We start from the raw sequence: 13,921 nt of genomic DNA, 5'->3' as shown, positions 1-13,921 counted from the left end.
AGAAATAAGGAGGTTTAGGGTAGAAAAGGTTCTCAAATGTCATTAAAGAACCCTCCTGAGATGATATAATTGAATTCTTCTGTAGTCATCCCAAATAAATGGAAGGCCGTTTAAGACACGACAGGAAAATATGTTGAGAGATGTGCTGCAGAGATCCATCCTATAATGGTATGGGGAGATGGGGCAATTAACCCGATAGGTCTTTCTCATCTATTGTTCTATGAATTTATAAGGCCTGAAGTCTTGTGCAATGAGAACACTATTTGGACGATCTGAACTGTTAATGATTTAAAAGAGAAAATGTTGCCTCAGCATGAAAAATGAGTGAGACTAGAAATCGAATAGAGCTCTGAAAGGCTGGGGGCATGTTTCTATTGCCACCAATTGTAATTCTTCACCCCAGGAGAATATGAGGACAAAAGATTACGTTGTTAAATCCACTCACTGCTGTGAGGAATAACTAATACATATGTTTATTAATTCATGCTTGCTTTCAATAGCTAACAGGTTTCGTGCCTGATCTTTTCTAAACAGCTGATTTCATTTGGGAATTCCTGTTCCTCTTATATTTGAGTGTCTTCTTTTTAGCTTGGCACTCTGGCCCAGTTTTTAACACTTATTGAAAGCAGGATGCAGATGGAATAGGGGAGGAATTATTGCATTTGGCCTTAGGTGGCTTGACAAATGGCAAGGTGCTAGTCATGAGCCATAGATCGCAAGTCTTCCACTCAATAAAGGGGATTAATTCCCCTGTAGCATTCCCCAGCTGGAAAAGTTCGACTTAAATGGTTGCAACCTTACTAGTGTACTAAAATAATTATTACTGGGCAGTTTCTGTTCTCTTACACTAATGCACTATAAACAAGCATCTCTTTTCTTTCCATGAAGACATGCTCTGATGGAGTCTGCATGGAGCCGAAGGAGTTTGCTAGCTAAACTTGGTCCCCTGCACCAGGTGGTACCAGCACAGTTCTTTGGTTTCAAAATAAGATTCTGTTGAATGTTTCTTACTCCCCTGATATTCCTGCCTTTGTCATCTGTTTGTTCCAATACTCAGTAGGGGTATTGTGTAAATTGCGTGTCTTCCTCATAGCCAGCACATCTGATGAAATCCTGTAAAGTTTTCCATCATTTGTTTTTCTAGTGGGAATTTTAATCAACCATTTTGCATTTAGCTCAGCAGGATATATGAATGGACAGTTTCTATGAGTAGTATAGTGGAACATAGGGTTTTTGGGCAGTCAATGACAACTTCTTTTTCTGTGGCCAAGAGATTGGTAGGCAATAGCTTTATTTTGCAGGCAACTTTAAAATTTAAGGACAAAATAAATAAAGGTCAAAAATCAGGTTCCTGCATCTATATTTAGGCTAAGCGATTTGTAAAGCTATAAACCAGGAAGTAATTCCTATATAAGGCAGTGAGATTTGCTTACAGCTCAGCACTTTTAAAAACTGGATCACATATCTTGGTTCCCAAGTAAGGACCCAGGAACCCAACTTCACCAGGTAACATGGTAATAGCCATTTAGCATTAAGTTCTAAAAAGTAAAGAATTATTAGGCTAACATGTCCCCTTATCCTGCATTCTTTAACTAGAGTAGCTTCTGAGTTACTAGCACGATCTAATAACCACGCCAGCCCTGTACATAGGGTATGGTGACAATTTACAGGAAATCAGTGTAGAGATTGGAATATTATATTCTTAACCCAGATTATGTTCCATAACCTGAGTTATCCTTGTTGAAGTACATGACACAGTTTATGAAGTTAAAGGAACTTTTATAGACTGATGTGTGAGGACGTAGTTAAAGGCCTGATGCAGAGTGAATCACAGAATGGTTGAGCTGGGAAGGGACTCCTTTTTCTTTCTTTTTTTGTTTGTTGGCTGATTTCCACTATTTTCTGTGTTTTCTCTCTTTCCTGCTCCCAGAAACATAGATGTATTTAACTGTATATAGCCATTGAAAAGAAGTGAAGCAATTTAGCAAACTAGGTTTGAAATCCCAGATGACCTTCCTTTGGGCAGAGAGCTTTGACCATTAAGCAGAAACCAGGCTCCTTCTTGCTTGTTTTACCTCCTAGCAGCATTCCTTAGCAGTCCTCCATGAGCAAGAAGGAATCACAGAATCTCAAGGGTTGGAAGGGACCTCGAAAGATCATCTAGTCCAACCCCCCTGCAAGAGCAGGGTAACCTAGAGTACATCACACAGGAACTTGTCCAGGTGGGCCTTGAATATCTCCAACACAGGAGACTCCACAACCCCCCTGGGCAACCTGTTCCAGTGCTCTGTCACTCTTACAGTAAAGAAGTTCTTCCTGATGTTAACGTGGAACCTCCTATGCTCCAGTTTACACCCATTGCCCCTTGTCCTATCACTGGATATCACTGAAAAAAGCCTAGCTCCATCATCCTGACACCCACCCTTTACATATTTGTAAACACTGATGAGGTCACCCCTCAGTCTCCTCTTCTCCAAGCTAAAGAGACCCAGCTCCCTCAGCCTCTCCTCATAAGGGAGGTGTTCCACTCCCTTCATCATCTTTGTGGCTCTGCGCTGGACTCTTTCAAGTCCTTCTTGAACTGTCCTTGAACTGAGGGGCCCAGAACTGGATGCAATATTCCAGATGCGGCCTCACCAAGGCAGAGTAAAGGGGGAGGAGAACCTCTCTTGCCCTACTAACTACACCCTTTCTAATGCACCCTAGGATGCCATTTGCCTTCTTGGCCACAAGGGCACATTGCTGGCTCATGGTCATCCTCCTATCCACCAGGACCCCCAGGTCCCTTTCCCCTTCACTCCTTTCCAGCAGGCCAACCCCCAACCTGTACTGGTACATAGGGTTGTTCTTCCCCAGATGCAAGACTCTACACTTGCCCTTGTTGAATTTCATCAAGTATCTCCCTGCCCAACTCTCCAGCCTGTCCAGGTCTCGCTGAATGGCAGCACAGCCTTCTGGTGTGTCAGCCACTCCTCCCAGTTTATTGTCATCAGTGAACTTGCTGAGGGTACACTCAGTTCCCTCATCCAGGTTGTTGGAAAGGGAGAATGTCCTCACACCCAGTACTCGACAGCTTTGTGCTTAGAATGCCTTAGGATACAGGAACTAAGCATTTCTCCTACTACTGCTTTCTGAGGCAGGGGACTTTACATTTCCCTCTGGCCTTTACCACAGAACGTGGAATTTAATCCACTACCTCTCTTCAAGAGGCAGAGTGGACACAAAGGTACTTGCTTTGAGGCCCAGATCTAGAAATATCGCCTGCCTTATCAGCTGGCTCTACATCTGCCCTTACTGCATAGTGAATTGTGAACAGATGTGTATATTCACTCATTATAGTGAGTATATATTAATGTGGGCTTTTTTACTTGATGTTTTTCCACAGTGCGATGAATTTATTTTGCCCTACTTCCCTTTTACCAGTTCTGGATAATACTTACAGCCCACTGATTACCTCATTCAACACTTTCAATACATAAAGAGCTACCTAAGTCCCTAAAACCGGTATTGTAAAGCTGAAACCACTTTAAAGATTGCTTCGACTTAAAATTAGTGCTCATACTGCAGCCTGTGCCTGTGGGCCTGTGCATATCCTAGGAATGGACTCCTGCATTAACGACATGCAGTGTTGGGTTAGGTAGAGTTTCTGGCCAAAGAAATCACAGCCCCCAAGTAGACCAAGTAAGGGCACAGTAACAGAATATATAAGCAGAGTTCAGAAATGTTATGATGACTTCATGTCTGTTTACTCCTTAATTCTTTAGGAGGGATTTGAACAGGCTGGGGAATTATTCAACTGGAAAGGCGGAACAACAGGCTGGGGAAGGGGAGGCGTGAGAGTGCAGAGAATAAATTGGAAGGGACGCTGACTATGAGAAGCTACAGGGTTGAGGCTGTGGCAGGCAAAGGGAGGTGGAGTTAGGGTCATGACAACATCTATCTGGACCGTGGAAAATAGCAAAATCATACATAGATATCATTAATCTATGATGGAAGTGGGCTGCTGAAGCAACTTTGGCTGCATTGGTGGCTCCTCTAGCTGGCTGGGCTGGGAATCCTTTTTCCCTCCCAGGCCTGAACGGGTTCAGGTTCAAGATTCTCCACAAAATCAAAGGGTTCTTTCCTACACAGTTATGGATCTGGGAGACTCCTAATCCTTATTTCTTTCTCCCATCCCAGTGCTGTGTAGAAACTTGGGGTTTTATGACATAATGAAATACTTCCAAAGTATTTCAAAGTAGCTTCTGCCTAGTGCATGATGTGTTGGAAGTGATACATCCTCAGTAGTTTTAGAAAATGAGATATTTATTAATTCTTTCTGAAGAGCTGCAGCTATAGCTTTAGTAACAAAATTCCAGCATTATTAGGTAGTTACTTAAATGTACTTACAGAACTTTGTTCTTTGAAATGTACAGGTCATCTCTTTGATTGTTCTGTTCGCTTTGCCAAGATTTCAGCAATGCAAATAGCAAAACTGGCAGGCAAGAATATTTTTACAGTTTATTTTTCTTTCTCTTCTGAAGGTCAAACAGTATTTCCTATATATAGCTACTATGGTGGTTGAGAATTAATTCTGAGGACTTTCGAGACTAATGCATCTGAAACATGCTATGTTTTGAAAGGAATACCTCATGCTGGTTCCTGTGTCAAGGCTATTCTTGTCCTTTGGTGTGGTAGCCTTTATTAGGGAGAAAGGGTAAGTTCAGCCCTTGTGTTTAAATCCTCAACAATTTCAGCTTCTCAAATTCTGAGACAGCAAAAGGTGGGAACATGAAAGGGCAAAGTAAATCAGCCCCAAATGGCAACCTCCCATCTTTCTTGTTGCAAGTCAATACAACCTACAGCATAGTTTGATACCTGCTAGGCCAACACAAATTAACTCCATAAGGGTCTGCTCCTTCTTGGAGAGCTCTGATGATATAGAAAAAGGTGAGTAATCTGCCTCCTTAACCCAGAATCTTTCTGAAGAGGCAAGAACTAGGAATCTCTGTGCCTGGGCTTAAGATTTAAAGTCTTTCTCTAGTTCTGATATAGATGGACAGAGCTCTTAAGAAATGTATTAACTCTGTATCTTTTTTTTCTTCCTATTTTTCTCCCCTGGGTCTCTCCAACCCTACTGACCATTACGTGTGTGCTGCACAGATTTGCTCTGTATTTGCATTTATGTTAGAAATATATTTACTTTGGTTATAAGGGTAATGAAACCAAACCCAAAGAAAGGAATATTCGTAGTAAAGGAAGAGATCAGTGTGTTGTCAGGTTTCCCAGCTGAATAGTGTTGGCAACCCTCGTTTTGGGTATTTGTTCTTTGAATGTTTGGTAAGCTGGAGAGCATTACAACTCAGAAAGAATGAATCTGAAAATTCTAGTCATATGTTCAGAAGGCATTGATCTCTGTTCTCATGAGCAGGAGAAATAAACCATGATCTTGAAAGCATGTGGGTTTCTTGAATTTCAGGAACATGTTCCTGTCCTCTTCTTTCAGTCACTGGTGGCTGCCTCATTTAGCTATGACAAACTGCTGTAGAGGTTTTTGTAGGATGATAGACTTCTCACATATTCCTTCTTTTTGCTGTTCAAATAGCATGCCCATGTCCAGGGGTCATGTCGTCCTTTTACAGTTTCCAACTTTATCAATCTGTTAAACTCCCTAAGTGACAGTCTTTACCAGAGTCCACAAGATTGACAGTGATTCTATTGTTTGATGGTTTCACTGCTACATAATATCTTTGTAATTTTCTATTGCTTACAAAATAACAAAAATGTTTCCTACCACACAGAAGTTCTTACCCATGAGGGTGCTGAGGCACTGGCACAGGGTGCCCAAAGAAGCTGTGGCTGCCCCATTCCTGGCAGTGTTCAAGGCCAGGTTGAATGGGGCTTGGAGCAACGTGGTCTAGTGGAAGGTGTCCATGCCTGTGGCAGGGGAGTGAAACTGGATGAGCTTTAAGGCCCCTTCCAACCCAAACCAGTCTGGGATTTTACATGAAAAGAAAAAAAACCCTTAATTCTCTGTCTTTAATACAGGCTAGTGAATAAGTTTAGTGCATGATTTCCTTTCTTGCAATTCTTAGGACTAAAAGTAGTTTCATAAATATCTTATTTGCTGATTCATTTTCATACACATGCATTGAGAAGGGAAATGAGAGTGCCAGAAATACTGTGTAAGCAGTAATTCTTGTCAGATGAGAAGTGCGAATGGATTGAGGAAAACCTCTGAGAAAGGCTGGTTCTGGTGAGACTTCTTGTTCAGTTAAAAGAGAATAAAACCACTTCTGATAAAGATGAGATTTGTCTGACCTTGAATTTCCTGAACATTCACAGCATATATCCCTGTATCACAGGTTTTGGTGTGTTTCTTTTATTTCATCCAGACATGTCCCTTCTCTGAATTCTGATCATACTCTTTTCATGCTATAATAGTTCTTTTCTCGTTTTGCAGACTGTTTTTGAGAGGAACTGTCAATCTGATGACTGTGCTGCTGATCTGAAACTTCAGGGTAAATTACTGCTCTCTAGGTGAGTAGGTGAACTTTCTTTTCCTTTATTGTGGTAGTATGTCATTTATTTTATGTAGGATGGCACTGAAAAATCAAAATACAAATATTTTGTATCTAGACTAGACGGACAACAACAGTGATACCTCCTGTACTGCAGAAAGGTCTTGGGGAGGGACTTTATCACTCTCTACAAGTACCTGAAAGGATAATGGATCCAGGAAGGGGCTGGTCTCTGCTTCCAAGTAACAAATAACAGACAAAGAGGATATGGTCTCAAGCTGCAGCAGGAGAGGTTTAGACTCGAGATTATGAACAGTGTCTTCTCTGAAAGAGTGATCGGGCATTGGAATAGGCTGCCCAAGGGCAGTGGTGGAGTCACCATGCCTGGAAGCATTCACACATCATGTGGTGCATGCTCAAATTGAGTTCCAACATGGACCATGTCATTTTTCAGATGATAAAATACTAGTTTATGACACAGTAGGAGTAAAACTGCCTGCAAAATTATCACATGGAAGATTAAAAACAGCCAGTCCTCAGAACATAGCAAACTTTTTGTTTCTCAACCTGTAGTTTTGCTGACTGTCCTGAAATAATGTTCTCCTTTGTCAGATACTTCTTGTTAGCAACTTGCCTGTGTGTGTCTCATTTCACTTTCTTCTCATCAAAGCCTCATTAAATAGAGCAGAGGTGAAGTTTATGTTCCTTCCCTTGTGGCTGGTGATCCTAGGAAAATGCCTATTGTTTTGCTTGGATGTAGTTATTCAATTTCGGGATAAATGAGGCTAAAGGTGAATTTTACACATCACTTCTGTTTCCTTTTTTCCTCAGCATTTTTAGCACATTTTTAGAGATGGAAGTGCTGACAAAAGTTATTTAATCGTGTGCCAGAGGTTTTGCCTTTTGATGGAGACGCTTTCAGTGAAATGTTTTGCTCACAGGTCAGGAAAGAGAGGGGAAGAGACTCCCTGCTTTAGGGGAAAAAGAAAGATTAGAGGAAGAAGTAATACTCAGGAGAGAGACACACATTGTATATAAGCCTGCAGCAATGCCGTAACCGTACTTGGAAACAAAACTGAACCAGAGTCAAGTCTGAGAAGTTATGGGCTTCTCCAGACACGACTGAAGTCCACAGGAATGTTTCGGGGGATTGGCGGGGAACAGGGTTAGGTCTCAGGTTGCCGAGTCCAAGCTTTGACTGTGATTAGTCAGGATTCGTGACCTTTCACTTGATCTTTGTGGTGAGCAAAACCTGTTGAGAGCTGGAGACCTGTCTGTGCAGACTAGGGAAGCCAGTGAGGGATTTTGTCCTACAGTTGAGAAATAATCAATAACGAGCAAGGGACAAGTCCTAACAACTTTGTCAGGCAGTGTATAGTAATCATAACACTAAGAGCTGTGTTCATGATTGGAGTATTAGACTGTTTATTTTTATGGCAGTTATTTATGTGATCTTGGCTATTTAAAAGCCACAACTGTCAAAGAAGCTTAGGATATTCAAATACAGTTTCTACCATTGGATAGCAAGATGTTGAAGAAGTAATCTTGAGTCTTCATTATCCAGTGACACTCTGAAGTCCTGTTTGAAATAAACAGGATGTCATCAAATCCATCAAGTCTGCACAGAACAGGTTTTCTTTAGCTAAAGAGCTGTGTAAGCTTCAGTTTTGAATCAAAGCAGAATAGGTATCTAAGGAAAATGAGTATTTTTATTATTATTACTACTACAAAAGCATGCCATGGATTCTGATTCTAGAGAAGTGTCTGTCTTGAAGAATACAGTCATTTTTCCAGCCCCATGTGTTTCGTGCTCCAGAATCCTGTCAGCATTTTTCCACATTACTCCTGTTTACACTACCTCTGTGTACAAAGCAACTTTTTTTTAGAAAGAGCAAAAAAGGTGACTCATTGATTACTATCTGCACTAAACAATTGACTTCATTGTTAGCAAGGTTGTGGCAATGTCTTTGTCTAAACAAATAATTACATCGGACTAAATTTGGTGGACTTACTGGAAAAAATGCAATTAATGGCACACAGACAGATTGGATTAAAATAAACAGGATGTTTATGGGAAGGCAGCAGTAAGTGCTGTCTCAGAGCTGCTGCAGTTCTTTGAAGATGTCACTGGACCTGCGGATAGGGTAATCCAGTTCAGATCATCTACCTGGACTTGCAAAAGACTTACTAAGATTTCTCACCAAAGGTTCACAAAGTAAGTTGCCCTGGTCTGAGGTGCCTGAATGGTGCCTGAGCATTACTATCTAATTGAAAGGTAGTCAACAGGGAGAAGGTGCTTCTCTCACAAGTGCTTCTGCTGAGGCCAGTGGTTTTCAACATATTCATAGTTGATCAGGGAAATAATCTACAAGAGATTAATAGCAAGATGATAAAGTTTGCTAATCATACCAAACTATTCAGAGCAATGAAAAGAACACGGAGGTAAGCATTCATGAAGTGTATGATTAATCTGTTGATTTTACTGTTGGGAATGTTGGAAATGCTGAGAGAGAGAAATGGCAAATATGAATGCTGGAAGATGCAGAAATATGTCAGCAAAATAACACTTTGTGCTTGCCTTATTCTTCCATAGGCCTCTTGCTTTTAGACATAGTTGGATACAGGACTCTATGCTAGATGGACCCACTTGGTCTGGCTGTTCTTCCACACTTCTCATGAATTTGTAGCATATTAAAGCCAAAAGCTGTGCAAAGAGCTATATAATGTAAGGTATAGTTTTTGTTCATCGCTATATATAATATGCTTTCAAGCGTATGCTGGTTAGGGCATATACTTGTGTAGGAAGTTAGCTTAGATTATATTATCATCAAGACAATTGCATGCTGAGGTCACTCTTATGAGCTCAAGAACTGCACAAGCTACTCTGATAGAGAATTCACCTGGAATGCATTTGAATCACTAGAATTACCCAGTTGAACAATTCACCCAGCTTTGAGGATGCCAAACCCACAGACCAAATGACTTGCAGGAAAACCAACCTGATTTTGCTTTTCTTGGGATCTCTTTCTTCTCTGAAAACTTATGCATGTGCCCTCAAATTTTGAGCCCTCAAACTGTGAGCACTGCACTTCGGTAAACAACAAATAGCCTGGGATGTTAACACATGATCTAGATAACGACCTAATACATGGCTATTTGTCCAAAGTGCTTGAGCCATGCAAATCTGCACGTGTAATTTAGAAACTTCACTGCTGTTCTGACCAGATATGATTTGGTTTACCTCATTATTTCCTGTTGTTGAGGTGCTGCTGCATGTGAGTTTTCCACTGCATGTGGAAGCAGCACTGCTGGGCAAGCTGAAATCCTCCTTTGTCAAGCTGGAGAAGAGGGTAGAGTAGGACTGCTTGAAAATGGATGATGATAAAAATCCTTAAAGTTGTAGCTCTATCTGGAGGCTCTTGCAAAGGTTTGGATGGGTGGGCGATGGTATGTGGTGGTTCTTTGAATACTTCTGTTATAGTGAAAGGTGTCCTTAGAGACTTAACGTGAAGACCAGGGTAGCAGAATCATAGAATAGTTTGGGTTGGACTGGACCCTCAAAGGTCATCTAGTCCAAACCCCTGCCGTGAGCAGGGACATCTTCAACATTCTGTACTGAAGAAGGAAAAAAAAAAAAAAGCCCAACACCAAAAAAGAGTTAGAATGCATTTATTCTGTAAAGAACAAGGTTTGTTTTCAGTTAATCGATCAATCCCTTTAAGGTTCATCCACCTTCATTAGTATCAGTTTGTGTATAAACCCATCCCAACTTCCTGAAGGTATTGTGGGATGAAAGAGCCAAACTCTTCTGCTTGGGGTAGCTGGCAAGAGGGGTGAGAATCATGGAGTGTGGCTTGGCAGGTTCAGACCAGAGGTTTGGAAAAACCTTCTCGTACAGGCAGTTCATGCTGCCCAGGTATGAGGTGTGCAGAGATGCTGTGCTCTGCCATCCTGAGATTCAGGACTTGGCTAGAAAAGTAGAAGAGAAACTGAAGGAGCAGATGGGAGGTGTTTCATCTTTCCAGTCGTGACTGCTTTCAAATCCATTTTTCTTAAAGAACAAACATTGGAGGTTTTGGCAGCCCAGAGACTACTCGTAGCTTCCCCCTTGAAGAGTCTCCAGTGTTAAATCTTGCACCTGTCACAGGGGATAGCAAAATCTGGCCCTATCTATGCAGTTATGTTGGGTGGAGAGCGGGAAGATGTCTTAAGAAAGAGAATTGAAAGTATCTTAGTGTAAAGAATGTGTTTATGTATTGCATACAGGGAAGTTTAATGTCACAACCTGAACCCATAAGAGAAATAGGAATAGAAGATTTTGCAATAAACTTCATTTTTATAGCCACAGCTTTGGGACAGCAATAGGAAACGAGTTTTCTTTTCCATCAATCCAGTCCTGAAAAGCAAAGCACAATCAAAGGGTGTTCTGTTAGCTATTATTTTCACATAATGTTTGATATTAAAAATATATTTATTATGTATCAAGCTTGACTTCAATGCCTCACTCTTTTTTCTCAGCACAAAAAATGTCTTTTCCATCAGGTTTCTGTAGCAAATAGTACATTTTCATTGAGCCTCTCCATAGCTACTTTTTTCGAGGCTGAACTACATCTGTTTCCTCAAGATGTGCTGGGGGAAACTCTGAAGTAGGTGTTCTGTAGAAGATTATGCCTCCCTAGCCTTTAAAATCTGCTAATCCAGACCTCTGATACTTTATGTGGGAGAAAAGAGCTCTGGCCTTTTAAGAACCTGAAAGTGCTGAGGGAGAAGGGGTGATAGAAATACATGTCTTGCCTGATATACCGGTGCTGTTTCAGGTCCTTAGCTGATGCTCGTCCACCTGATCGGCACTCTGCAGAGGCAGTGGTATTTATCAATCCAGTTTAGTCTGTAACGGGAACCAAGTGAAAACCATGAAGAAGATGTTTGAGTAACAGTGAGGGTGTTTGAACAAACAGACTTTCTTCCAGCTATAATAAACAAACCAGCTAAAAAGACAGAGCAGAATGGGTGGTGGCTTCCTCAAGAGATGCAGCTAGGGAGGAAATCCTGTATGGCTGTGTAAATATATTGACAGCCCGTGTGTCACAATGAATAGAGCAGCTTTACTGAAAACAAACAGTGCAAGAAGAAAAATGACGTTACAGCATATCATGTAGCTGCTGTGTTTCAGCACAAGCTGTGCACATGGTATGCAAATCAGGTTGTAAGCACAGGACTATGAGCCCCCTTGGACAGAAAATGCTGTAATAAATACTGCTATAATAAATATTATAGCAACAGAAAATGCTGTAATAAATATTGCTGTTCCTGAGAAGGTTCCAGGAGGAAGTCTGTCTTCCATATACTTACGTGACATGAGGTTACCCTTCATCCATCATTAGAACCAGAATTACTCACCCTTTGGAGTGCTTCTGAAGGTGTGTTTGGCTGTTTGGGATAAGCAGCTTGCTATTATGTGTTGGTTTAGAGCATCCTTATTGGCCACCATTTGTTAGAGTTGTATTTATGTTCCCCCCCTACAGACCAGCTGAGGTTCCCACATATACTGCTGCAAGTAATTTATATTGGAAATGTGAAATGGGCAGCAAAAGTCATAGAAAGCCAAAGAGGTGACAGGTGTATTTTGCAGAAATTTTCAAGATTTTTCAAACTGTGGATTTTGGGACTTTTTTTTTTTTTTTTTTTTGAGTTGGAGTCAATGCTCTCAAAAGTTCTCTTGTAAAAAAGGGATTTTTGCAAAATATCTTTTTCCGAATGAAAGGTCAAGTTTGTGTCTTGGTGCAGTTCTGCCTCTGCTAGTCCCTCTGGAATTTGCCAGAGAATAGATAAAACCCCAGTTGGTCAAAAATTTCATTGAGTTTGACATGTTTCCGTGTGGACAAAATGGTAGTCTTTGAAGAAGAATATTTCCCAAGTAAAAGATTTGTTGGGATGTTTTAGGATGTAATCTCTAAGCACCTAACCCTCACTGAAAAGACAAGCGTGAGTGTGCTCTGCCACCCTGTTCTCCCCACTCCCATCTCCAGCTTACAACTGAAGTTTATAAGCATATTATTATTTATTAGTGAAGAATATAAGCATATTATTATTTATTAGTGAAGAATGGATAATTTCACATAGGTGGCTAGCTTTTGCAGTGGCAACTGCAGAACTGGCTATTGTGCAAATGCTCTGTGTAGGTGCAAGGATGAGTACGTTCATGGCCTATTAAAATCAGTGGAAGAACCCCCTTCATTTCACCAGGCACATCATCAGACAACTGGATTTAAAAAAGGAACCTCAGAAGTTTTGTGTTGACTTGTCAAATTATTACATAATCTGAGCTGAAGGAATCCAGAAATCATAGATAAATAAGTGTTATGGCAGCTTTGTCCAATTTGCTTTTCACCAGCGCAAGACATGACAGCACAGAACAGAGGTTAGTGAAGCAATAGTGCAGAAAGACAGTGTCTTCTGAAGGAAGAAGCAATAATGTAAAACTTCGGTCAGAAAGTTCAGTACTTTTTGAGTCTGTCACATAAATATAGTAATATTACATTAAAAATATTAATAAAAGGTTTCATGATCATAGGTTTTTGCAAACCCATGGAGAGAAGCAGGAAGCTTGTGGTTTAATGTGGGAAGCAAAGCTGTTTCATAAATTTGACCAGGCTCACGCCTCAGCACTTATCTTCCTTTGATCACACAACGGGGATTTGTTTCCAGAGAGGCCTCACGTTTCATGGAATGCCCATTGCGGTTTTATGCCCCTGAAGTGCATCTTAACAAAACAGTCCTGATGAGGAAAACAATATCCTTTCATTTGGAGCTTAATTACACGCTCTGATAATATCTGTTTTTCCCCTTCCTCTTCATTCATAGCAGATGAAGAACTTGTTTTCATTTGTTTTATCTTTCATTGAACAAACACTTCTTTCAAAAATGTTTTGGACGTTGTGTTTACCCTGGACAGGCTACCCTAAATAGCGAAGCTGCTCAGATGGAGTTAATTTTCTGCTTTACAGAAGAAACCCCCCCAAAAAAAACCTAGAGAAAAATGAGCAAACACTATCATTTCTCATTTCTAGTGTTAAGAATGTGGTCTGGAGCTTTCAGTCAAGACTTTCTGTGTAGAAAGCTGTGTGTACCAGTATGGGTATCCCCAATTTAGAGGACACAAATATGGAGCCATGACTGATCCTACTGCAGTCATGTACTGCCCATTGGTTACTTAGTCACACCCCAGTGCTGTCCTGACTCATGATCTTTTGAACTACCAAAAGAGTTATTTCAAGGGAGAAAAGAACAACAAAACACTGAGAAAAAAATGGATATGAGAAGATTGCTTTCTGTTTTCTCAAAAAGCTATACCAAATTTCACACTATGCTGTAAGTGATTTCATAAATTATAGTGTATTTTAATGTTATTTCAAAGTAAT

The 13,921-nt window shown here is 40.7% G+C and overlaps 1 protein-coding gene across 1 annotated transcript in view; it reads left to right on the top strand.

Moving 5' to 3' along the window:
* The window catches only part of ITGA9 (integrin subunit alpha 9), a 213,540-nt gene that overhangs the window by 118,215 nt on the left and 81,404 nt on the right, over positions 1-13,921 (top strand). Inside the window, exon 17 of the mRNA XM_034062975.1 lies at positions 6,443-6,519. Coding sequence (XP_033918866.1) covers positions 6,443-6,519 — 77 coding nt within the window. The remainder of the gene's footprint in view (positions 1-6,442; positions 6,520-13,921) is intronic.

Source organism: Melopsittacus undulatus, chromosome 1 (assembly GCF_012275295.1).
Source record: "Melopsittacus undulatus isolate bMelUnd1 chromosome 1, bMelUnd1.mat.Z, whole genome shotgun sequence".
In the NCBI taxonomy this organism is placed as follows: domain Eukaryota; kingdom Metazoa; phylum Chordata; class Aves; order Psittaciformes; family Psittaculidae; genus Melopsittacus; species Melopsittacus undulatus.
Note: the sequence above shows the minus strand (reverse complement) of the source record. Positions and strands in the feature narration are given on the sequence as shown.